This window comes from Saccostrea cucullata, unplaced genomic scaffold (assembly GCF_032062105.1).
Source record: "Saccostrea cucullata isolate Sc308-1 unplaced genomic scaffold, CSIRO_AGI_Scuc_v1 ctg891, whole genome shotgun sequence".
NCBI classification, from domain to species: domain Eukaryota; kingdom Metazoa; phylum Mollusca; class Bivalvia; order Ostreida; family Ostreidae; genus Saccostrea; species Saccostrea cuccullata.
The window spans coordinates 96,692-123,668 of record NW_026919394.1 but is presented as its reverse complement, the minus strand read 5'-3'; the positions used below and the strand labels follow the sequence as shown (position 1 = coordinate 123,668).

General features: G+C 32.4%; 1 protein-coding gene across 1 annotated transcript; it reads right to left on the bottom strand.

The window, feature by feature from the left end:
* Positions 1-1,221: 1,221 nt before the first annotated feature.
* Positions 1,222-21,496, bottom strand: LOC134230589 (atrial natriuretic peptide receptor 1-like). Its single transcript, XM_062712431.1, has 7 exons — positions 21,120-21,496; positions 19,691-19,911; positions 18,329-18,427; positions 16,796-16,887; positions 1,605-1,811; positions 1,451-1,521; positions 1,222-1,330 (listed from the first exon to the last, which is right to left on the bottom strand). Exons 1-7 carry the CDS (start codon positions 21,494-21,496, stop codon positions 1,222-1,224), a joined length of 1,176 nt encoding a protein of 391 aa, XP_062568415.1.
* Between the last annotated feature and the right edge of the window lie 5,481 nt (positions 21,497-26,977).

Here is a 26,977-nt window from a genome sequence, read left to right as displayed (position 1 = left end):
TATTAATAATTTTAATCTCTCATTACTTCTTTCAAAAGTGCCATGTCTTTATACATTCAATTTAGTATATAATCAAAAGGATTTAAATTGGACAAAAAATTATAATACAGTGAATAATAATAATATTTCGTTTCAATTTAGTGTAGACCTTTAGTGTATTTTATGAGTGTATAAAGCTACAAATAATCTTAATACCTTTTGGGCCATTTTCTTCTCGTTTTCATAAAACTCATGTGTCTGCAAGATTCTTGCTTCGTTAAATTTTGTACGTGTGGTCGGAAAATTAAAGAAGTACTGGTCAATTTCTGATGTTGTCATGTTCTTCATCTTAAGAAATTAAAAACGAGACCGGAATCATTATAAGTGAACGAAATATTGAGAATGTGTGAACACAGTGTGTACAAAACTATATTATTTGAAATTAATATTTCTCCGATTAATAGACACCTTTTGTATTTTCATTTTCTCATCCCTCAACAGTTCTTGGTACGCCCTCTGTCGCACGCCATCAATTGGAGATCGGAGCGGGTAGGTTGTAAATAACTGTCCCTCGCTTGAGCTTGATAAACTGAAAGACAATAAAAATATTTTTTTATAAGTAACACATAACAATATATATTATCCATAGAGATTTTTTGTCTAAAACGTCACGAGTTTATGCTTTTGAAACATGCAAAATGTTATAAGGTTGCCATACACCCTTTCAATTTTTTTCCAACTCTGCCACTTTTTTAAAATTTAAAGATTTCATCTTTTATGTGACTCCTTTGCTCTAAATAATTTTTAAAACTTTTCTAAAATTATCATAAGTTTAAATGTAAATTTTATATTTTAATGCTGTGTGACATGTCAAAAAAAATCTTTTTTAAATACATATATAGTTTATTTCCTACCCTGTAGGGACGGTAGTTTATCGTATAATATGTATATGTACCTAGGGAAATTATAACAACGTATAGTTGCACGTGTGGTCAGATCCTCTACATTTTCCCGTGCTGCTTCGTTTAATAACTGTCAATAAAGGATTTAAAATTCTATTTATAACTTAACGATAAATCCATCTTAAATCTTGCAATAAAATAATTATATGTAAATGTCATACATTTATAATTACTAAATGTATTAACTAGTACAAACCACAGGCACTTGTTTCCGAAATTTATTTTTAACCCATATTATAAAATGGGTTATATTTCCAAAACAAGTGCCTGTGGTACATACCTAAAGTGTTGCTCTTCTATGTCCAGCATTAAAATCTCTTGTAGCTAAGATTTTCTGGTTAGAAGCTGCCAGCAGAGCGGGGATTTTTGCATTTATCTCTTTGGCATCGCTGAAATGGAAAAACGACAGAGTTCACATAACCGAAACTACGGAATAATATATAATGTGTTGATTTCAAATTTTGTAAGAGATGAAAAAGTAAATTGTAAATTTAATTTAATTATTTAACAAACTTGTACTCAGTACATCAAAATAGCTACAAACGCGATCAAAGAGTTCATCAAGAATGCTGCGCACTACCTAGAACAATGTAAAATGTATGATTTAAACCATTTTCTATTACTGAAATTATAGAAGAATCATTGAAATTTATGAATTCTTACCATTTCTGACTCGTTGTCCTGAGCTTTCCACTTCAGACCTTTTTTGGTATTTTTGGAATTGCCTTCTGTTTTCGATGGTCTGCGAATCTTCGGAGTGCTTTGTGGTTTTTCCACAGCCTGAGTTTTTGTCGCATCGTCTGTTGTTATATTGCCACCCTTCTTACACTTCCTACGTCTTCTTCTGCCTCCTGAGGATCCCCTTTTCTGCTTTAAAAGTTTGGAAAAACTTTTTTTTAAATTTCAGCTAGTACCTGATTCACCTCCCCCTTGCTCACTTCTCATATCTTACTTTCTATAGAATCCTGTACAATTTTTAATCTGCTCTTTACCGTTTTATTTTTTAATGTTTTCTTTATGAATTACCCTTGTTGTCAAGGTCTCTCAAAGACAAAGTGCCATTTTTGAGACATTCCCTCAGTTTTTCAGGGTTCTGCAATAAAACACAAAAAACAGTGTTCAAGTTATGTTTGCTTAAAATATAAACATGCACACACACTGAAAGAAAAACCTAGTGAATTTAACTAGTGTGCCTCTTAAAGCATTTGTCATGATTAGAAAACTTTCAGCTTAGTGCTGGTTAAAATAGTGAGTTATGGAACAGGGGTTGTAAAGATACTTAGTGAAAGTTATACTCATCAATTCTAGATTTACTAATCTTAACTGGTTATTTTTTACAGTGCACATGTTCCTGTATATAGTACATGTAATACATTTGTAGTTCATTACAAAAACATGCATATGAATTATTGTATTTGCGTTTAATCAAATTTTGCCCCCGTTTTCAATTCTACATTTATACTGGTTTAAAGATCATAAAGAAAAATTTGCAAAAAAAGGTGGAGGCCTAAAACCCTTCTTTTAGCCCCTCCCCCCTCTCCTCTCGGTTCCGGCGCCACCTGACTTCATCAGAATTCAATGTAAATGTATCATCACAACTATTCTGCAAACAATTTGAAAAAACTCAACAAAGAGAGGGGAAATATCTCACATTTTTAGAGTTGTTCCTCTTTGATCAGTGAACTTTTGGAAACGGGCTGTAAATAATTATTTTTCATAACAATTTATATGCCAATTATATTGATCACGGATTTTACTTTTTTCTTATGAAATTAAATAAATCCAATTAAGAATTGCAAGCATGTCAAATGACAGTCATTTTATTTGTTCAATATTCTATTTCAGACACTAAATAAAGATTAAAAAAAGTAATAAAAATTAAAACAAGTAACTATATGGATTAATTTTAATAAACTACTAGTAGATAAGGACTTTCTTTTTCCCGATATTCTTTCAAAGTGTAATATGTGTAGATAATAACTTTCTGAAATTATGTTTAAGCAAAATCAATGAAAAATAACAGAAAATACGAAAGCGTTTTTATAGTGTCACGTACTATATTCTATTTTTAAAGTTGATAATTTAAACTTTACTCTTCGCTTTCCAACTATAACATTAGTTATTCCAACTTTTAAAACTTGACTTCTCAATTTTTACAGTTAGTAATGCAGCTGCAATCTTGGCTGTTTCAAACTTCAACGTTAGTCTTCCAACTTTACTGTTGGCCTTGGCTTTTCTAACTTTAATTTTTGGCGTCTTTTAAATTTTAATCTTACATGGCATTTTCAACTTTCAAAGTTTAGTGTTCAAAGTTAGTAATTCAAACTCTACAGCTGGCTTTTGGAGTTACCAACTTAAAAAGGTGGAAAAGCCAAATTTGAAATTGAAAAAGATAAGATTTAAGTTGGAAAAGTCAACTTTAAAGTTTGAACTACCAACCTATGGCACTAATACACTTTTGAAAAAAAAAGTCCACAATTTTTATGCCCCCTTCGAAGAAGGTAGGGCTAGCGCTGTGTGTCGGTTAGTAGGTCTGTCCGTCCACAAACAGTTTCCGTTCACTTTCTTCGCAGAGGTTGCACATGCTGAAATAAGATTTGGTATATAGATTTATCATAAGAATATCTAGGTCAAGTTTTGTTTAGAGCACGATCGAGCAATTTTTTGGCAGAGTTATGCTCCGTGGACTTTGTTAAAAAAATGTCCAAAAAGGGGGATGCATGTTTCATTAACATCGCTTGTTGAAATATTTTTGTTTATAGTGTGGTTTTGATGTTATCAATTTTCCCACAAATTTTTATTGCAACAGAAAATTTTGTTATATGATTTTCCATCTGAATGAAATTTATGAGGAGACATCTATATTATGATATCAAGGCCATAATTTTTGTGTGAATTTTTCTATGGCTGCTTGAAGGATTAGGGGTACAGTTCTTATTATCTGAAATTTCATTTTCAAACACTAGCTCGTTTATATCAGAAGGTGTATTTATATAGAGAGCTTCCTGAGATGATAACACGCATACGGGAGTCTGTAGGGAGCGAACATGGAGACTTGTTCATGGTATGACTCTTATATCATTTTTCATGAAAAATTTTTTACGAATTTTTTTAAGGTTAATGTCACGGTTTCATATCACAAACAAATATAACATGCGACTTTATTTTCTCCAACCGATGCATATGGCTTTCTACTAGGTCAATGATAACGTAGGAAAAATATAACACATTTCACTCCGTCTTGTAGTTCGACAGGTCAGTATTGTGGATTTGTGTGTCACAACAACAAAAGAATATTGTAACGACAGTTTTTACACGTCAGCATATATATTATATATTTCAAAAGAAAAAAATCCTTTTTTTTCAATTTCAGTTTTAATTTTTTGAAGTTGACATCAATAAGATAATGAGTTTTTGATTGACAATATCTATGTTGTTTTTGGAGACCAGGTCCTCTTGGAATTCCCATGGGTACCAATTGTGCTCCGTTATAAGCAGACCTATGTTGTATTAATATGAAGCAGAATTTGCACGTATTGTCAATAAACAATGGTTATTTCCATTCTTATGTCGATATGATATATCCTGGTGAGCTTGAGATAAAAGATACCACAGAGTCTGACACATCTGTTTCATATTTGGATATTTTACTTGAAAAAGACGTTAATAGTAATTTAACAATTAACTCTATGATAAACGTGATGACTTTAACTTTTCTATCATCAACTTCCCTTACTTAACAGCAATTTACCTTCACACCTGCGTACGGAGTTTATATATCTCAATTTATTCGATACGCAAGAGTATGCTCAGGGCTACATATGAACTATTTCTGAAACGAGGTAAAACAGTGACAAACAAGTTGATGAAACAAGAATATCAGTACTCTCGTTTAATGCCATCATTTCCTAAGTTCTATGGTCGATACAATGACCTTGACAGCAAATACAATTTATCATTGAGTCAAACGGTGACTGACGTTTTTCATTCTAATTGTTTGTCCATTATTTATTCACATTGACGACGGATTTTCCCCTTATTTCCCGATTATGACAAGGAGCACACGACGGGTGTGACCGGTCGGAAGGGATGCTCATTCCTCCATTGCACCCGATCCCAACTCTTGCGTTTTTGAGGATCGTGTTAGCTGTGCTCCTATTTTGTATTTGTTATGGATTTTTGAGCTTGAATACTGTTCGTTTTCTACATATGTTTCATTGATGACATTTCAAATACTACAATAATAATGATTGGATTTATATAGCGCCTTTCTAGCATGAATGTTACTGAAAGCGCTTTACAATCATTATTACCCCCAGCAGACCATAACACTCCTGAATCTTTCTCAGTGCAAGCTGCCGTTAAGGCGCCAGAACACTATCATTCTGACAATATCTTTTACTGTCTATAGCCAGGTACCCCTTTTACACTTGAGTGGAGTGAGGAAATTCGTGTAAAGTGCCTTTCCCAAGGACACAACGTCGACTTGCCGCAGCCAGGATTCGAACTCGCAACCTTTCAGTTTGGAGTCCGGCATCTTAACCAATAGACTACCGACGCCACAAATACAACATTGTATACTCTAACAATAAATTTTATATAATCATAAGGGGATAGATGGTTGGTTTTATATCTTGTTTTTTATTATATTTATACTATTATTAATTTGGAGGGGGTGTTGTATTTTTGTTTTACTTTTTTGAGGACATAGTTATTTAAAAAAGCCTAGGCCTGCCACAAGGAAATGCATAGTTACTCGGAATTACAGAAACTTCAATCATAAAACAGTGACACAAAAACTATTTTTTAGAATTGGGAGCCACGGACGATGTCCAATTCGAGTTACACAATTCAAGAGATACGGACCGATCAAAGATTGACCATTATAGAAAGAATGTTCATCATCTTGGCACAGTGCCAGCACTCGAAATAAAGGGGAAAGAACCCTAGATAGAATCAGGTGCCATCTGTATGTATCTGGCAGATCTCTACCAAAAAATCCAACCAGAGAAAGACAGAAAAATGGAGTACCTCAAGTAAGTGGCAACAGAGATTGTAGATTCTCTGTTTTTAAACCCGTCCTTATATATCATTTTTTAAAATACTAATTTCTTTCTTTATAAGAACAGATATCTTTGTTTTCTGTGTACATGTATATATTATTGTAAAACTTTGTTAATGCTATGGCTATTCAGATTTTATGAATTAAAAAAGACTATCTTAAGTTTTGCAACTTGTGTCCAATTCCTTTGACAAGTTGTCGATAAATATGTGAAAACAAATAAAAAAAGATACAAATGTATGTGAAAGCATTTATTAAAAGTGGCTTTAACCAGAATTATTAAAACACAACTTGATTATTTTTGAATACTTATTTTCGTATTATTCGTATTTTTTCAGCATAATTTTTTTTACTGTTATGACACACTTGATGATATCCTTGAACAACTATTTGTCCAATGGATGTTTGTAGAGCCAGGAAAAAGGAACAAAGACTTAATTCAAAATATGATGTCAAAGTTTGAATTTTGTGACACCTACATAGAAAAGTTACTACACAACGGAAAATTCATATGCGGGGAAAAGTAAGAAGCCTATTCTAATCCAGCTACATACATATACACGTATATGGAGTCTCATACCTATTTATACGTACGATGCAATTTAAAACCCAATTTTCTAATGCGGTGTAATTATTTCAGATTTACGGCAGCAGATTGCGTACTTGGGTATATATAAAAGTCTCGCATAATTTGCTACTTCGATATTTTTACATAACATTGTATATTGATGCTTAAATTGTTACTGAAGCTCTAGTGGAAGAAAAAGTCCTGGATATATTAGAATAGAGTTAAATGTGTGCGTAAGTGTGTGCTTGAGGAGTTGTGTGGGTGTACGGGCGTTTCCAAACATTCTTGTGTTACAGTTAACATGTACTTTTCTCCTGTGCCAAATGAAAATATACTGATAATATTCTCGCTCAGGGAAACATATATTATACTTAGAAGGTGGCTAAATCATCGTATTACCGAAAGCAATAATAATTATTTTATGATATGATTCAATAATTAAATGATACAAATTCAAAAGGTTATATATGCAGTCTTGCTTTTTTGTTTCTTTTGCATAAGCCCTACAAAGCGAGGTTAAAATTAAAAATATTTGTCCTTCAAAATCTATTTTGAGAGTAGTGAAGAAATTCAAAGACGTACGTTCATAACAAGAGGCCTAAAGACTTTGATTCGTTCTAACGATAAATTGTACATGTACAGCATATCACTTCTATGCTCTGTGAATCCTGTATATTAAGATAACGCCTTACAAAAAAGGTAATACCAAAAAATCCCAAAAGTAGGTCATCTTTGACCTATATTTTGGTTAAAACACTTTGAGAATCTAATTATAAAATCCACTAATTACGGTAGCAAAGTTTGATGATTCTATACCATGTACATGTAAGTCCCTCTCTTTCTCAAATATTACTTTATAGCCATGATGAGATTCCAAAAATTGGTCAAAGTGACCTACATTATGAAAGAAAAATCACTACAAGACCGAAAATGCAACAAATGAAAAAAGTTTGTTGATTTGATTTGAAGCATCTGATTATTAGTAATATTAAGATATTGCATTAATTCCATTTGTAGATCACCGTGACCTACTTTATACTTGACATATTCTGGGGATTTGAAATACATCAACTGACAAAGTGCATTAATGAAAAGCTAATCAGTACCTCACATATTTAAATATAGCCATAAAATTGAACAAAACAAAATCATAGTGACACACTCTGAGGACCAAAGAAGCATCAACAGACAAAGCTTGATAATTATTAATAAGTTGATATCTCAAATATCATCACTACGAAGGAACAGAACCTTGAGCTGAAAAAAATCTAGTCAATGATTTTTTTTTCTTCATATTTTGTATATTTTCTATTTAGTCCTATATATTTTAAAGCCATTCTTTCATCAGATTTCTACACTTATTTAAGAGATATAGCCATACAAATATCGCTCCGCAATGTATCTGCATACAGTTTGATTCTTCGTGTTTAGGTGTCCATTAGTAAGTCGACAATTGACATTTTGAAGCGCAAACAATACATATGTATAAGAGCAATCGTGTATCTTTTTAAAAATTCAGAATAAAAATAGAATGTACAATGTAACATTCTTAAAACATTCTATTTCCTATCTCAGATGTATAAATTACGCACTTTTCAAGACAGCTTCAGCGATGCTTGATGATAATCTCGTTGATTCTTGGAAAGATTTTTAAGTTACCAGTTTTTTTTTTTTTTGTTTTATTTTCTTCATTATCTCCTCTTGTTTAAGAGTCACATATATAATTTGTATAATCGGGAGCCATTTGGCCAAAGATACTCTGTGACAAATTTGTAAATAAAACATAGCCAACAGGTTCTTGAGTTATGGCCCATATTCAAAAATGTTTACGCACACAGCACATATGACCAGCATATATCTATCTTTTTCAGTCTTTGGCTCTGGGGAGGTAATAATCAAAGTGGCGAGGGGGACAGATCAAAGAAACCCCGCCCAGTCTACATGCACGAATATCATATTCGTCTTTGTTGAAGTGGCGTGGAAGTAAAAAAAAAAGCTTCTTTTTCTGGTAAATAATCCAAAAATGAAACAAAACAGGTGTCAGACTGACTGTGTAGAATCATTTATTTCAAGCCCACTAAGGTATATTGAGTCGACATATGAATGGTAGTAACTGTTGTTAATTGATAATATGTTGTTGATATATCTCAATGATGACAGCCACAGCATGTGGTTTCTTTTGTTTTCAACATCAGCGTCATACTTCATGTGCGTACAATCGGAATGTTTTATAACAAAATCATTAGCAAATGACCAATGACAAGGTAAATGACTTTACGGGATCCAATTTAATTTAAAAAGCAGCTCTCTTTGAAGTCAAAAAGCCTTGACTTTGAATTATCCAAGGAATTGTTGAATAATGTGTGGAAAAATCGAACGTTTTGATGGTAGTGATTTTGGTATTTCTAAATTTCAAATTTTCTAAAATTCCCCTTGAGTTCTTTTTGTCCCCCGCTTGAAAAGTGGGGGATATTAATTTGGGTTTGTCCGTCCGTCCGTCCGTCTTTCTGTCTGTCTGTAACGCTTTCGTTTCCACACGATATCTCGAGAACCCTTAGAGCTTTTGCAATGAAATTTAGCATGGCAACTCCCTATGCACTAAAGAAGACCCCTATTGATTTTGAGATCAAAAGGTCAAAGGTCAAGGTCATAAATAAGCAAAGTCTGTCTGTTAAAACACTTTCGTTTCCACACGATATCTCGAGAACCATTTAAGCTATTGTAATGAAATTTTATATAACAACTCCCTGTGGCCTAATGAAGACCCCTATGGATTTTGAGGTCAAAAGGTCAAAGTTCAAGGTCGTAAATTTATACATTCTGTCTGTATGTAAAACTATCATTTCCGGGCGATATTTCAAGAAGATTTTGAGCTTATGCAATGTAATTTTATACCAAAACTCCCTACGACGTCTCTCGTCCCTCTCAAAGTGCCCCGTCCCGTTTGTTTTATTAGTATTTATAGTATTACATGTCGCTATTTTTAGCGCAGGGGCATGAGGAGAGTTATTGCGTATAAAACAGGTTCTCGGCGGACTTTATGTTCTTATTACATCTATTAGAACTGTTTAATAAAGGCTAAATAAATCAAGCACCATGGATTGTGTAAAATTTTGAGAATACCGAACATGAAAACATGAATATATACATGTATGTGACTTCAATTCTGCATATACTTCACAGCGCGTAAAGCGATTCCGTGGTCTAGTGGTTATGTCTCTTGCTTCAAATGTGAGAGGTCCCGGGATCGAATCTCGGTCGTACCTTTCTTTTTCTTTTTTTTGTCCCCCGCTTGAAAAGTGGGGGATATTAATTTGGGTTTGTCCGTCCGTCCGTCTGTCCGTCCGTCCGTCCGTCTTTCTGTCTGTCTGTAACGCTTTCGTTTCCACACGATATCTCGAGAACCCATTGAGCTTTTGCAATGAAATTTAGCATAGCAACTCCCTATGGACTAAAGAAAACCCTATTGATTTTGAGGTCAAAAGGTCAAAGGTCAAGGTCATAAATAAGCAAAGTCTGTCTGTTATAACACTTTCGTTTCCACACGATATCTCTAGAACCATTTGAGCTATTGCAATGAAATTTTATATAACAACTCCCTGTGGCCTAGGGAAGACCCCTATTGATTTTGAGGTCAAAAGGTCAAAGTTCAAGGTCGTAAATTTATACATTCTGTATGTGTGTAACACTATCATTTCCGGGCGATATTTCAAGAAGATTTTGAGCTTATGCAATGTAATTTTATACCAAAGCTACCTAGGACCTCTCTCACTCCTCTCAAAGTGCCCCGCCCCGTTTGTTTTATTAGTATTTATAGTATTACTTGTCGCTATTTTTAGCACAGGGGCGTGCGGAGAGTTATTGCGTATAAAACAGGTTCTCGGCGGACTTTATGTTCTTATAACATCTATTAGAACTGTTTAATAAAGGCTAAATAAATCAAAAACCATGGATTGTGTAAAATTTTGACAATATCGAGCATGAATATATACATGTACGTGACTTCACTTCTGCATTTACGCAACGGGATTTAAAGAGCCTCCGTGGTCTAGAGGTATGTCTCCCGCTTCGTAAGTGAGAGGTCCCGGGATCGAATCTCGGACGACCCTATTTTTTTTTCTTTTTATTTTTTAAATGATAGTATTCAGCATGTGAAAAGAAGAATTTATGAGGTAATGAAAATCATTTATATAATTTATTACAGTGTGATAAATATTCCATATAAAAATAATCTTCTATACACATAATAGAGAATAAGCAATCAAATCTTTATACGCATATTGACAGACATGTATTTTATTTGCATCAGTATACATGTATATACATTTAATAAGTCAGGGGGATCCGACTTTTTCCCTAAGCGGGGGACACGAATTCTCTGAATTAGCTTGTTTTTTTTAAATACTTTTTTTTTTTGACTAAATGATAGTATTCAGCATGTGAAATGAAAAATTTATGAGGTTATAAAATCATCATTACAGTGTGATAATCATTCCATATAAAAAAAATCTTCTATACACATGATAAAGAATAAGTAATCAAATCTTTATATACATATTGACATACATGTATTTTATTTGCTTCAGTATACATGTATACATACATTTGATAATTCTACAAATTCAGTCAGGGGGAGCCGACTTTTTCCCTAAGCGGGGGACACGAATTCTCTGAATTAGCTTGTCTACATTTAATTTACCTCATATCTCAAATATACTTTTGTACAGTACTCCTGAAGTTTTTTCTTCACTGCTGTAAATATCCTAGTAAGGAGATAAGCCAAAGGCTTGATAGAAAATTATCTGGAAACCGCTATGTATCTTTCTAATGATTTTTATTGGAGTTTTGGAATTTAGTATAGGTATGGTTATTCAAATGCATTTTTATTGTTGGAAACATGAAAAATATTTTAAACTGTCATACTTTTTGAATAATTCCCTCTTTCGAAAGGGAAACTATTAGCATAAGTTGAATAAATATATGCATAATTAAAGCCTAGTTCCTCTAAAGCACAATTCAAATATTGAGCCTTATAAACAAGAACAGTGTTGTTAGATGCCTTTTTCAGCAGCGACCAGTACATCCTGATCGTGTAATCTAATTCCTTTTTCACTTCTGCATTGTCAGAGGAAGAAAGGAAAATGATTTTCATAATGGCCCACAATTGCTTATCGCGAGAATTCAACATCCATCTTTAACCCATTCTGACAGAGACTCGAGGTTTTCTTTTTCATATTTGGCACATCATTTGGCATATCGTCTGTATGTCTACTGAAATAATGATGTTAAAGAAATCATGTCGCAGTTGAAAGATATAGGTTTACTAAACAGGATATGGTCATAAACATAACGGATCGTGTGTGTAGGTGCGTTAGTTTCTTTTTGTGTTAGTTAGTTTGGTAATAAACATGGGGATTTATCGACATTGTATTCGTGAGGAGATTCTCTGCTTTGCGGTACCCTTATTATTTACCATATTTACGTCAACAGTAACGACGTGTCTGGTACGATTGGAGTTGTAGAGTAAACAAGATCACGGACACGTTGGAGGATTATATTTCAGATACTCGATATCTATGTAGTATTTTGAAAATGGCAAAGGTTGGAAGTAATAACCGATGCATTTTTTAAATGCAAGGTCTTGACTTCAACTTGAAATATACCTGTATACAAAACGGAACCTGTTTCGAGATTAAAAATACTTACTTAGTTGACTGCGTCAATATATTTTCTGGAAAATTGATGTTTAAGAAACAAACAGGTTTTTTTGTAATCGTATACACACATGGTGGCATAGCAAATAACGATAAACACAATATTGTCACCACTTAGTCATGTTAGTATTGTGTCTTTATATCATATTATAACGTTAACGATCATTTTGAAGCAAATAATTTGATTGTCTATTATAATGCACTATCTGATTACAAAGAGAATTCTTTCTCACTTCCCGTACATTTCAACAAGCAAATAATTTGTCTATCATAATGCACTATCTGATTACAAAGAAAATTCTTTCTCACTTCCCATACATTTCACTAGCGACATAACCAACCATAACGCTCACAATTAGCAGGCTGCCAAAGGCATTAATATTATTTTCTGCATTTGCTTATGCTCACTTCATTCAATAAGTACAATCTATTGGAATCAACTGTTTTTTCTCCAGGCATGATGTTTGTTATGTGTATATTTCTTGTTTTGCTTACTTACTGTGGGGATGTTGAAGCATATTATTCCGTACCCTATCCTGAAGGTAAAACTATTATATATTGAGTATAATTTGAAGAAAATAAATTTGAACGACCGTTTAATTTTGATTTAGTACTACAGATAAAAATACTTTTATCTTTATTCGTTTTTTTCTAAAGTTTGTTTAAATTATCAAAGTCTTTGTAAGCCATAATTTTAGAAAAATTAGCTTGAGGTAAAAATGAAGATTGAAGCCATATCATATCTAATATTTGTAAGCTTTTCAGCATACAATCAAAACAAAGTAATTTATCAACCACGAAGGCTGTAAAATCATATCTGTCGAATATAAATATTTTTGGGTTTCTTGCTTACCAAAAAAAAAAATAATAATAATAATAATAGGAAAATTAATAACTTTACAATTATGCAGTTTTCTTCCATTGTTAAGGGATAAAATAATATACAGGCACGATTTTGGTATATTTCAGCTCGACCACGAATGAGTGGCAACCTTCTTTCTTGCATCAGAACAACGTTTGTTGGTAGATACTACTACAAAAGGCTTGTGGATTGTATAACCTCTGGTGTTGTCTCGTACAACCCTTATCGAACTATGAGATCAAGATTAAACTTATTTAGATTTTAGCCTCAGTTTTGAAAAAAAATCACCTGAGAGAAAGTTGTTACACTGTATTTTATTGTTATATTTGCTAACAAAATGTTTAGGTTTACAGTGTAACACAGTTATTTCATACAAAATAGTAAATCATATTCTTTAATCCATTAATATGATTGAAAAATAAAATATAGTACGAAATATACATTATATATTGTTTTATAGTTTCTTTACATTTACAATGTTCGTCGGAGGTACATGTACTGAGAAGTTTCATGTAACGCCGCAATTAATATATGCATTTTAAAATTTAAAAAGAATCTAGTAAGTATAGTTGAATTTTCTAAAAGAACCCAATTTTACATTTTATGCAAAATGTAACCATTATAACAAAATAAAGAAGCATCAGTTTATTAGTGTATTTATGATTAGATTGTCAGATATATTTTTCTTATGATTTTTATCCTTTAAAAATCATAAGATTTTGTTTTTAGATTGCAATTGAGATTTTTTAAAAAGAAATATTTTTGTAATGTAAAAACTCCTAAAATAAATGTCAGATATTCACAATACAGATTAATCAGTTTAAAAAAAACTTGGAAAACCTACCCTATAGCAATTTTAGTTTAGGGCACAACCAAACATTTTTCAGGGGGATGTTCAAAGTTCAATTTTCCTTGACAAACAAAATTTTTAAAAAATTCATCGAAAGTTTTTATTGAGGGGACACAAGCATATGGTACCCGTGCCCCCTAACCGGTTCCTGTGACCATGAAAGAAAACCTCTTGGTAAAAAAGTGTACATAATGTATACAGGAACAGTACAATGAAGAAGATAAAACAAAAGATTAAATAAACACTTAGATGTAGCAAATTTCTTTAATTGATTATTACTGTAATTAACGGTCTTAAAAAAAATTACATAACCCGCTTACGCGGGTTATGTATTTTTTCTGCATAATAACAACATTGTTTAAATAAAACAAAAGATTAAATAAACACTTAGATGTAGTAACTTTTTTAAATTGATACCAACTTACTTAAAACGAACATACAACATGAAATATCTTTATAAAAACATTTAAAGACAAACTTTCACACAGTTTCCCTTTTCCTTCATTGAAAAAAATAACTAGTTAAAGTCATTGAGAAAAATCATAAATTTACTGTCCATACAATAACTACCTTAAAAGTAGTTTTTACAAGTATTGGGCAGATTTACAAGACAACATTGGTAAATCTAGATTTTATGAGTAGTTTTCACTACAGGTTATCCAGTATCTATACAACCCCTGCTACGCAGACACCAACTAACTACTATCCTTGCTAGTAAACAGAACAATTCCTAATCCTGACTATCGTTTTACAAGGCACACTAGTTGAATTAAGGTTCATAAATTCTCTGATTACTCATATAAAATATTTTTTGAAATTTAATGATTTTCCAAAAGAAATGTATTTTTTAAGTAAAATACAAACAATTATAGCATATATACATGTAGCTTGCAGGACAAAACTGGACAAAAAAGACAAATCTATAAAGGAATAATAGACATTTATGTCATTAAGAGTTATTTCTCTTATCAGAGTATCATTGAACCTTAAGAAGGTATTTTTTCAGTGTTGGGTGTGTGGGTAGGACAGTTGGAGAGCACTCTTCAGGACACTATGATCCGAGTTTGATCGTAGTAATGGCAGTGAGGGTACGTATACGTAGTCGCCCACTCGGACAAGTTGTTATTTTTCACTGTGCACTCCTGTTTCTTTGCAATGAAATGCTCCCCGTAGCACCTGCATCCATAAATAGAACCTTATTGGAAAAAAAGGATTAGATCTTTCATGAGCTGTCATTGGTATCACATATATGTATTTACTTGTAAATTATACCGTATAAACATTTATTTTGAATGTATTTCACTCCCTTGTCATATGCAGGACGGCTCTAATATAGTCAGCTGCGGTGTTGGTATAAATGATTCTAGCCAATAGGTCTTCATCACTCCTTTTCCCTGTCAATAGACACAAAAATCACTATCTTTGATATTCCTTAAAAGTGCATAGACACAGATTTGAAGTTAAAATTTTCTAAAAATTTCTGTATAATATTGCAATAGGATTTCACATCAAAATATATTAAGAAATCTTATTTCATCTAAAAAATTATTGAAACTTCAAATTTCTGGTGGGGTTTGATTGACACGCGCATTAACTTTCAAAAAATTTAATTTTATTCTTAATACTTAGGAAAAGTGGTGATCTTGTTGTGTTTTAATGAAAAATATTTTTAAAAAACATAATCTGGAAAATTCAGAATAGAAAAATTAGAATTAAAACATACAAACAGTTTATTGTCAGTCCGTGCAGTTGTGGTGAGCAAACTTTAACAATTGAACACACCCGGTGAATCGTAAACCTTAACGATTACAGAGCTCGTGCCCTGCTAAAAAACTGTATACTTTTCGCGGGTGTGTTCAGTTTGCTTAGCTCTATACACAGCACTAAGCAAGAAATGGCGATACTTGTGAAGAGGTTTTGCTTTCTACTCTGAATATTATATATTTCTTGATTTAAGTTTTAATACTTTTCATTAATGCAAAACAAGAATGCCACTTTTTCTAAGAAATAAGAATAAAATTAATATTTGTGAAAGACCAAGTACATGTATGTGTCAATCAAACCAATCCAAAAATTTGAAGTTTTAATAATTTTAAGATAAAATAAGATTTTTAATATATTTTTGCTATTTGCTATTACAATATATAAGTCGTGATATTATACAGAAAAATATTAACTTCAAATCTGTGTTTATGCACCTTTAAATTTAAAATAAAATAAAATACAAACCTAAAGAGAATTCTAATTATCGATAATCCTAAAGGATTTGGTATTTCATCAATTTTGTCAGATTATGATATGAATAAACTGATTCAGCATTAGATTCCAACACATTCTTAATAATGATAAATGATTCAGCATTAAATTAACACACGGTTTTCTAATATGAATAAACTGGTTGTCATTTTGTCTATACTTTTCTTGTGAATTATAAATCAATGTTAAGTGGGGAACTCATTAAACGTCTCATTTGACACCAGTCGCCCGCGTGGTGCACGCAGTGGTAAGAGCGTCTGCTGTAGAGTCGCAGAGGAAGAAGTCGATCCTTACGTCACGGGATCAAATCCCACTGTGTGACGTGGAGACCGGTCCTTTGGATGAGACCGTATAAACCGAGGTCCCATGTCGCAGTACCTGTTGGCACGAAAGATCCCTCACTCCTCAATGGCTCTTAGTGCCGAGTATTCGACAAAATGTGCAGCTCTCTACCAGCAAATGGTGGCGTTTTCATATCAGTAAACAATTCTCGAGAGGGACGTTAAACAGCAAACAAACAAACAAACATTAAACACCGATACCTTTAAAATAATCCTTCCTCGCAACGAAACTTCAAAACATCCTAAATGCTTTATTATGCTGTAAGTGTATGGACTGAGATGGATTTTGCCACCTGTAATAAGAGAGAAAAGTTACCTTTCATAAATATGTAAGATCTTGATTACATGTATTCAAAAACACACAAATTCGCAAAAAATGTTTTATATAAGACTTTTTCTTTAGTCTTTCTTATGCCATACACAAATGTGAAACACTTATGCCCCTTTGGACTTACTAGTACATTATAATTTGCACTTGTCAAGTCTTTAGTACGGGCAGCATGCATTATGGGCGGTGTATATCAAATGAAATTGACCCTTGGAACTTAAAATCAAAAAGGGTCATCTACCACTTCTATCTCAGATACATCAAACAGAAATAGTCTTCTACATGACATTTTTGGCAAAAACATGTTTCTCATGACATATAAGTTATTTATCTGATCAACAATGAACGGAAACAGCAAAATATTGTCTACATTATAAAATTGCTCGATCTTATCCAAAGTATATTTTCATGTCATTTCTGTGAATTATATTTTATTCCAGTATGTGCAACATCTGCAAAGAAAATAAACAGAGACTGCAAGTCATTGGATTTATTTTGAAGTCCAACAGCCATATCTGTCGAAAATTCCTCGATCGAACCTGGAATTAAATCTTGCCTAGGTATTTGTATGATACATCTGTAATATCAAATTTCATTTTAGTATATTCAACCTCTGGAAAGAAATAAACGAGAACTGCAAAGAATTGGAATTTTTCTGTCGAAGAGGCATTACTCTAACGAAAATTGATCGGCCCAAGACAGAATTTTGCCTAGATATTCTTATTAAAAAAAATCTGTGTACTAAATGTGCAGCCTCTTCGAATGAAATGAACGGAAACTGTTGGTAGACAGACGAACCGACAGATAAATAGCTGCAGAGCACATAATGAAAAAGTGATTCTCTTAAATAATACAAAGGGTCTCATATTTTCAAGTCTTTTATGGTAAATAATCCTTTAGAATACCCATATGTATGTTTAACGCCTAATCATTCCAAGTTGAGATATTTATAGAAATTATGCCAAAAAAGGAGCACTATAAGATTTTTTTATGAATATATGGAGATAACGAACCATATTCAAGCTCAAAATCAATTAAACAATACAAAATAGACGCAGAACAAACAGGGACTTCAAAAACATCAGAGGTGGGATCAGGGCCACAATGGAGTGAGCATCCCCTTTTCATCGGCAACACCCGCCCTGTCCTTATCATGATCGGATAACAACGGAAAATCCGTCGACAAATGAGTGTGCAAATATACTTAGTTAATTTAAAAAAGGAATTTCAATTGGAAGCTATATAAAGATTGCTGGTGGCGTACAAGTGTGCTCGCTTGAAAGGTGGTACCTTAAAACATAACTTATTTATCATAAGTCATAATTTTACATACTTTTTGGTCTTTACACAGGCTGAAGTCAAAATATACATAAAAAACAGTAAACATGACAAAATGGTTGACAAACCTATTCCAGAAGACTCCATTCTTGATGCTGTGTTTACTGTGTCTCCAAATAAGCAATATCTTGGCATTTTTCTACCTACCACCCCTGCCACACAAGGTCCTTTTAAATTCATACAAAAATAAATTAAATCAAACCAGTCATGCATAAGTATTTTAAAGAGCAAGAGCCACTTTGGGCCTTATTTGGCTCTGAGAATTTCTGAAAAATCAACAACCGATCAGTTTATGTTGCAAGTGCGCTATTTATCACTTGGATTGTTAGTGACCACGTATCTATTAATCGTGACGAAATTTCCCATCTAGTCAATGTATTATGACGTCATAAAATGTGTCATTTTCCTCATATCCTGTAAATTCCGTTTAAAATGACCTAAAGTCGAAGCATTTTTTCAATATTTCATATAAAGCACAACCTCTGATCCAAAATATGCAAATACATAATGAAAGCTCTGTGTCTGAAGATCAAAAAAAAATTGTTTTATTTTTTGGATCTTGGACTGTGCTCATATTTTAATTCTTTGCTGGAGGTAGTCAAATACGCATGTTTTTTGCAAATTTCAAGAACATTGCAATTTCTCAAACATGTTTTCCAATATCTGGATTCTCAAAACGAAATTTTATCATAGAAAATGAAAGGACCAAGTGTCTACTTTATTTTGATATATGAAATGAGAAAAAGGGTGATAGTTAATTTATTGATATAAGTACAGGGCCATTTTATGCATAAGATGGCTATTGCTCTTTTCTTTTGAAACCATTTTGTCTTTTTATACACAATTAGATTAATAAAAAGAGGATATTCAATGCTTTGTAGTAAGATATGACATCCTTTTCAACAGCTGGACATGTTTTCACAATATTTTCATAAGAGCGAATCACATATCTTTTAACATTGTAAACGAATATCACTTTAGTAAACTTTCACACTTTTATTCACTGAGGAAATAACAAAACGAGAATTTTACTGTTGAAATGTTATAATTAAAAAACACCTGTAATCAAACATTTTTATCTACAATCTAAAAAATATAGATTTAAAAGTTTGTAATCCACTACTGTTTCATTTTGCCGTCATCTTAAAATGTGAGAATGCCTTGTCAATATATACTTTTTATGTTTTTTTTTTATGCAAATATATCAATATGGCTAGATTTCCATCACGAGTGTTTCGATTTGAAAGTTTGATTGATTGATTGACTGTATATTGTTTCACGTCCAATCGACAATTTGTCAGCTATGTTTGGCGGTCGATTTGAAAGAAAAGAAAAAGAAGTGTGAATGCGTTCTATTCAGCAACATTCCACCGTTTTTATTCAACTAAGATGAAATTCTTCTGTGATAGATATCCATTTTTTAATCTTACCTGAATGAATTCCGATTCGAATTTTAACACTTTCCTCTCTTTCAAATGAGGTTGGTACATGGTATTGCCTCATGACGTCATGAAGGTCAAGGGCGAGTTTGCAAATATGAACTGCATGCGCGTTGCCGTTTGGAGTGGGTACACCACTAGCTACCATGTAAGCATCTCCGATAGTTTCTACTTTATACACATCGTACTTTTCAATATGGTCGTCAAATAAACTAAAATGAAAGAATGTCATGCTATATCCTAGTATACATTAAAATTATATGTAACTTTCGGTACTGACTAAAATAGGTAATTTTTGTTTTATTATTCATACACAACTTTATCAATTAGTTTAATTCGAATTAATTTACTGATTAAATTACTATTATTCGTGTAAACGCTAAGCGAAGAAAAAAATTTTGTCTTTAATGAGTCACAGGGCATGTTCCTGGTTATATATATTTTGTGCTATATTTGGCTAAAAAATACAAGTTGTTAAAAAAATCAATGAATACCTAGCCACTACATGATGTATCAAAGGATGGCATACTTGTACAGTAAACTACATGACTATGTTTAATTCGTTTAGTTTACTTCGCATTAGCTGTCGTGTGAAGAGAGAGAGAGGCATTAATTTACTGCGAATTAAACTCGTCGTGTGAACAGGGCATAAAATAGGTAATTTTTGTTTTATTATTCATACACAAATCAAAAATTTTATATACTTTCTGGTTTAAATTATATTTGTTTTGTTGAAAATCAAAATTATCATATAACATACTTGTAAGTAAAGTACATGTATGTTTGCTCGAGAATTGATCCTAAAAATTTGGGTATTATATATCCCAACTTTAAAATTATTCGATTTTTCACTAGATTTGGCGTGAAATTACGACATTTGACAATGGGGTAAAAAGGCGTCGTTTTTCTCAACCAATATCTGTTTTTCTGGACTCCCCTTTTTGCAATGTCCTATTTTTATCTAGGAACAATATTAAACATGTCCTTTAGAGATGCAATAAGGAGAACATTTTATTTCTTACAAATAACTGGTTTCCTTCAGGTCCTAACTTCTCTTACATTTTTGCAGTAGATTGCTCATCATTTGGATGGTTATCGATGGTGTCATATAATTGCATAATACGGTAATTTGTATTTTCTGTTTCACAGTAATGGTGGTGGGGGTGAAATGGGGGCCAATGATTTTTTTTTTTACAAAAACTTGGTTCCGTGCTGCTCTTCCCAAAAACCCAATCATCTTTTAAAATTAGTCTTTTAATGCCCAGTGGATGTGCATTTTAATATTTTTGTTAATTAGATTATCAATTTAGCTTCTTCTTTTGATAATGAAGAAAAAATACATTGAGATGCGATCACCTTAATGCGGATAATACTAGTACTGTTCAATTTGCAGTTCCTGTTTAATTTGTGTCAGACTTACCCATATAAATCATTAAGCAAATCAATTATCTGCATCGGGGAACTTCGTGAGCCCAATTCAGTAAAATCAACAATGTCACTGAAGAAAATGGTGACCTCTTCAAAATATTCTGCGTTGACTTCTTGGCATTCCTTCAATGTTTTTGCTATGTTTTTTGGTAACATTTGATAGAGAAGCCTCTCAGTTAATTTCTTTTCGGCCGCCAGTTCCTTTGATTTTCCTTTGATTGTTGAAGCATGTTTAGCAATTTTGAATGTCAATTTTTCTATGCAAATTATGTGCCATGTTGATAAAACAAAACTCACAATAGTTATGATAATTTGCACGGAAATATATATATTGAATTGAAATTCCGCTTCTTTTCGAATTTGTGACATTTTGTTTGTTATTATTTGGGAATGGCGTTTCTGAATCTCAAAAGCAAAGTCGATGTATTTTGTTATGTTCTTAAACCAATCCAATCCTAAGGATAAACGATCTTCTTTCGAGAGAGAGACACAGGAGTTGAGAAAGGTCTCTGACCAGGTAGTGGTTCTAACCTCATCAAGGTAAGCCTCCGTACTGTTCCGGTTTTGTTCAGAAAAAGCCTCTTTCAAAGACGCCGTGTAAAGAGTAAATATTTTCTTATATGCCAAAGCTTCACCAGTCAGAAGCATATAATTCTGCATTGTCTTTGAAGTGAAAGCGCAAGTCACATATTGAAAAGCTATTCGAGCACGCAAAAGCCCTATGATATCTGTCCATCTCACAAGTGAGGAAAACGCTACAATTTCTCCATAGTAGTTTTGTTCACCTGGGATATCAACACCCTTAAACATGACATTCATCAATCCCTCATTCAAATTAGTGTAGAAGTCAAGATGATCTTCGACAGAAACCGACCCATTATCAATTCTCTTTCGTGAGAGTTTTACATTTTGATGAAGTTCTAAAATTGTATACGGTCTTTCATTAACCAAAACCATGCGCTGATTTACAGGAATATCTACAAAAGCTAAATCCGTGTTATATCTGTCAGTCATCATCTTATTGAAAGCTGCACTGTTATTACCACTAGAGCTCAAATATGTTGAGGAGATACCCCTTTCTCTTTGTAACATTTTCACCAACTGGGCGTACAGATAAGCTTCGTCTACATTCTCAATGGCGATTATTGTCGCTCTTTTAACTTCACTGGCTTTCAAAAGATTGGCCGTGGTGAGAGTAATAAGAGATAAAACTGGTATCAATATAACCATAATCATTTTCCAATGTTTTATTATTCTGCTAAATGAGGATTCACTTATGTTCTTCTGCATTAACCGCTGAAAGCTTTCCGACGAATCTGAAGAAAATCTGAGAGTTGTTCTACTTTCCATTGCCGATTTCGGACCTGGTTCTGGATGAATGGAATTAGGCATATTTAGAATTGTTTTTTATGTCTTTTTTTTTTATCTTTGTTCAGACAGTTTTGAGGAGATTCAATATCTGAAAATAAAAAGTTTTGAATAAAGTTTTGCTTTCTCCAACACAATTTCCGTTTTATCTTATTCAACTCTCATATGTTAACAATCTTTGATGAAGAAATCAATTAAAAAGATAGGTAGTCCTCATTGAAAAGTGTTTTAAAAATATGTGACGCCGCAGAACGAAGCGGAATAGAATTTAATTCCTAAATGGCGGAATATTACCTCAATGGCACCTGATCCGACCTCTGATGTATCGGAGGTCCATGTTTGCTCCGCACCTATTTTGAGCTCGAATACTATTTGTTATCGCCACATATTTCATTCTATTAATATTAATGAAAGAAATTTTACAAGTCAAAAAAATTAATGTGTTTATGATAATTTACTCATTTTTATTTTATTTCTTCAAATAGTATAACTAGGATTGATTATATTGTCCACGAACTTTTCGAACAAAACTCGTATTATTGTCATTAGTCCGGAAATTACATGTTTATACACTGACTCAGAATACATACACTCGATTTCAAATTAATCTACGGAGATAACTTAAACAGATTTATAATTTTATTTTTCAATGAGTCCATGATTAACTACAACTGCAGGTCAGTAGGGTATGAAGTCCCTTGGGCCAAGAATGCAACATAATTAGAGATATTAGTTAATTACTCTTATACTCATTGGCAATTGAAAATTGTTTGTTAATGAAAGACAAATAGATTGACATTATCAACATTTTTCTCTTTATCTTTGGAATATATTTTTAATATTCATAAAACATCAAATGATAATTTTTTCAAATTAAAATGTAAGCATTTCCACATAGTGTGTGAAGTTGATTGATAGATAATTATGTTGTCAATTTATCATGCGTGTGGAAATTAAGACGGGAATTTACCGTAAACGTATTACATATAGCGGTCTATTCCATTCAGCGATTTTGGCGGAAAGTACATCGCTAAATGTCCTGTATATTAACAATTCTAACTAGCGCATTCAGACAGGCGCTAATTCAAAGCTTTGCTAACTTGTTGAAAATTGAATTTCCGCCAAATATCGTACACGCCAAATGTAATACATTTACAGTAATTAAACTGACGATCATTCTATTTCTAAAATGAACAAAAATAAGAATAAAGTAGGAAAAATTCAGCTCGCAGCGCCAGTATACTATTTGAAATTAAAATCTAGCAATTATATCAAGGCAACCTCTAATCAAAAGATTCCCGATTTTTTTTTTTTTTTTTTTGTTTTTTTGTTTTTTGTTTTTGCCGCCGCCTATGCATGTAGCAACCTTCAGGATTTTCATATAATTTGTGTAAATGTATCTTGAATGATAATCTCTGCGAATATATTAGTAATTTAAAATTATTCATAAGCAGCACAGTTAAGGTTACAAAAAAGGGGCGGAGCCTAATTTGGACGGGAAAACTTTACTATGACATCATACAAAATATATCATACAACAATTCTTTAAAATACCACAAAATGGTGATTTGCTATTTTTACCTGTAGGAAACCATCAAACTACACCAAAGTTTACTACAAGATTTGTTTTGTTGTTAGTCGAATCTCATATAAAGTGTTATAAACAAGTCACTGATCACAATCGATGTGACGTCAATTCTTAAAACATGACGCAGTTTGTATGCAGTGAGAGGCAGATCAAGTAATTTTCTTAACAAAAATGTACTCTATGAATAAATAAAATATTATTTACAGATATTCTATAGGCCATTTACTTGGAATTAATGTCTTCCTCACGGTTTTATTAATATATTTTCTCTATACTTCGTATTAAATTGATACTGCCGTATATTTGTATGGAAGTACATCGGAGGGTAATGTAGGGATCTTAATAAATCGATCTGGTGCAAGGGCATACCCTCCATTGATCCTAGTAGGCTTTTACAAATCAACTCTACAAGTAGTAAGGTATCTGAAAAGTGCTGTGATCCTGATGAAATCTTGAAATAAATTTAATTATACCAATATTTCATGCCGTTGATCTGCAAAAATACAGCATTCGATCATACAAATATGATCGTAACACTGAAACTGTAAAATCTGGATAGGATTGCATCACTTTTCAGAAACTAAATTTTAACTTGGTTATGCCCTTGCATTTGTTGCATTTATAGGTAACCTCAATACTGCAAGTAAATGTGCTAAAATCACATGACTGTACATGTTGCTTCACGCTATAATATTTAGTTATTACAAGTAGTCATAATTACAATTATCCTAGATAAATAATGTACTTAAAATAATCGCCATTCCGATACATTCTTACAATGCAATTACATAATATTGTCGGTATTTCAATTGCACTCTTTTGCGTATGTATAGCTGTACTTATTCGAGTAAGGAGTGCCTATTACACACATGTATAACGTTATTACTAATGTACAAATAATAAATAATTGATTTCGCTTAGGTTTCCTTCCTAAGAATCACGTTTATAAAATCAAATCAAAACAAACTTCAATAGCAATGGCTAACAAATGAATATTTCACTACATATGTCTGCATACTTTTGATTGATCCTATCTGGATAATGATTGTCAAACTACATGTATACATGTATAAAAACAAACTATAAAAGAAGAATCACCAACAACTTATAAAACCAATGATCAAATCTATTACCTTATCCCTGTAGCTGCAGACGCATTGGTTTAACTAACAGTGCAACTACCTAAAACACACCCAAAAAATCACAAAGTAACAGATACATCTAAAGACTCACAAACACAAGCTTAAGTCACCAAGACACCATAGCTATCAACAGGACACTGTATTACTTTTGATAAGACACAAGCTAAAGTCACCGAGACACCATAGCTAGTAACAAAGACACTAGGGAACTAGGTCCCTGAGCTGAGTGGTCTAACTAACAATTTTGTTGTTTCCCGACAGAGCCCAAGTACCCTTCCCAAGTCACCTAACTCCAACTAAGAGTTACACCAAAAGTAAAAGAAGATTAATCCCTGTATTTATAATGTGTCCCTTATGTCTAATTACTATTGATTGGTTAATATTTTTAATCATTTGGTTGGCTAAAATGTCAACTCTGATTGGCTACACATAATATGATACAATAAATTAATCAATAAAGAAATAAATGCTTGATTATTCAATAAATATATTATAAATAGTGATCATTAAAAATATTATGTTATTTGAAGGTTATATTTCTTAATTTTTCTCTTTTTTCCATTGCAAGTCCATACAGTGTACTTATATTACAAATGCAATTATTAGGGTTGCTTTGGTAACTTGCTATTATATTCCAATTTACCTTATTACTACATCACTTTCAAAAAGGTTTTTGAAGACACTGAAGGGGTAAATAAGGGATGGTAACTTCTAGGTGCCTATACGAAAAAGAACTACGGCGTCAATCGGCCTTTTGACAAAACATAAGTGTATGAATATTACCGTTTCTTCTGCAATACATGTACATTTTGTTGCATTACATCCTTATAACCACGCAAGTGGGTTTTATATCTCTCAATTGATTCGATAATGATCTACCTATGAACGTTTTTTTAATGAGGCGAAAACTCTTGACAATTAATATGATGAATTAAGGATTTTAATAAGTCACGTTTAAAAATCTCGTTAAACAAAATAATTTCACGAATTTTTCGGTCGATACAATGACCTCGTCAGCAAGTACATTAAATTATCAATCCAAACGCTAATTGACGTTTTTCAAACCAATTATTAGACACACTAAAATGTCCATATATTTTTTTCTATTTTCTCGATCATGACACTAAGCACATGACAGGTATAACAGATTGACAGGAGATGCTAACTCCTCCAAGGCACCTGATCCCACCTATGGTACCTTTAGAGGTCATTGTTTGCTCTGTCCCTGGTGTGTATTCTTTGAATCGACTTTTGAAGTTTAATACAGTTTGTCATCTCCATATTTAATTAAAATATCTTTCTACTAGCGAGTCAATATGATTTTTGATGAAAAGATACGTGAATAATTGCTTTTTTATGATTTACTTTATCCTTGATGTTCGGGGAAGCATATGTCAATTGAGTCCCATAATCCCTTTTTATTGCAAGCTGAAAAACACTGGACATATAATTCTTTGCATATAAATGCATAAACATTACAATAAAATATTGGTAAGCTAATAAAGAGTTGTACACTCTAATACGTATCTACAATTATATAAACAAGACTATTAGCAGTTGACGACTGCGTTCCTTTGAACACTCTAGCTTAATTAATGATTAGCCTTATTCATTTGGCTTTGGTTGTATTATGACAGTATTGATTTACTCTCATTCTAATTTTGTTGAGCGAATATAGTTCTCAGTGAGATAAGAATAATCGTACTCTTCCCTAATTACCCGTCTTACTTCAGGAACTACGGGTATTAATAT

Bases quoted from the DNA above. Each gene is read 5' to 3' on its own strand.
- LOC134230589 (XM_062712431.1), bottom strand. From the start codon at position 21,496: ATGTCACAAATTCGAAAAGAAGCGGAATTTCAATTCAATATATATATT. The intron at 19,912-21,119 runs GTAAGTCTGACA...CTTTCATTTTAG, and splicing joins TTGCTTAATGATTTATATGG to TTTATTTGACGACCATATTG. The intron at 18,428-19,690 runs GTAAGATTAAAA...TGAATTTAAAAG, and splicing joins TCGAATCGGAATTCATTCAG to GACCTTGTGTGGCAGGGGTG.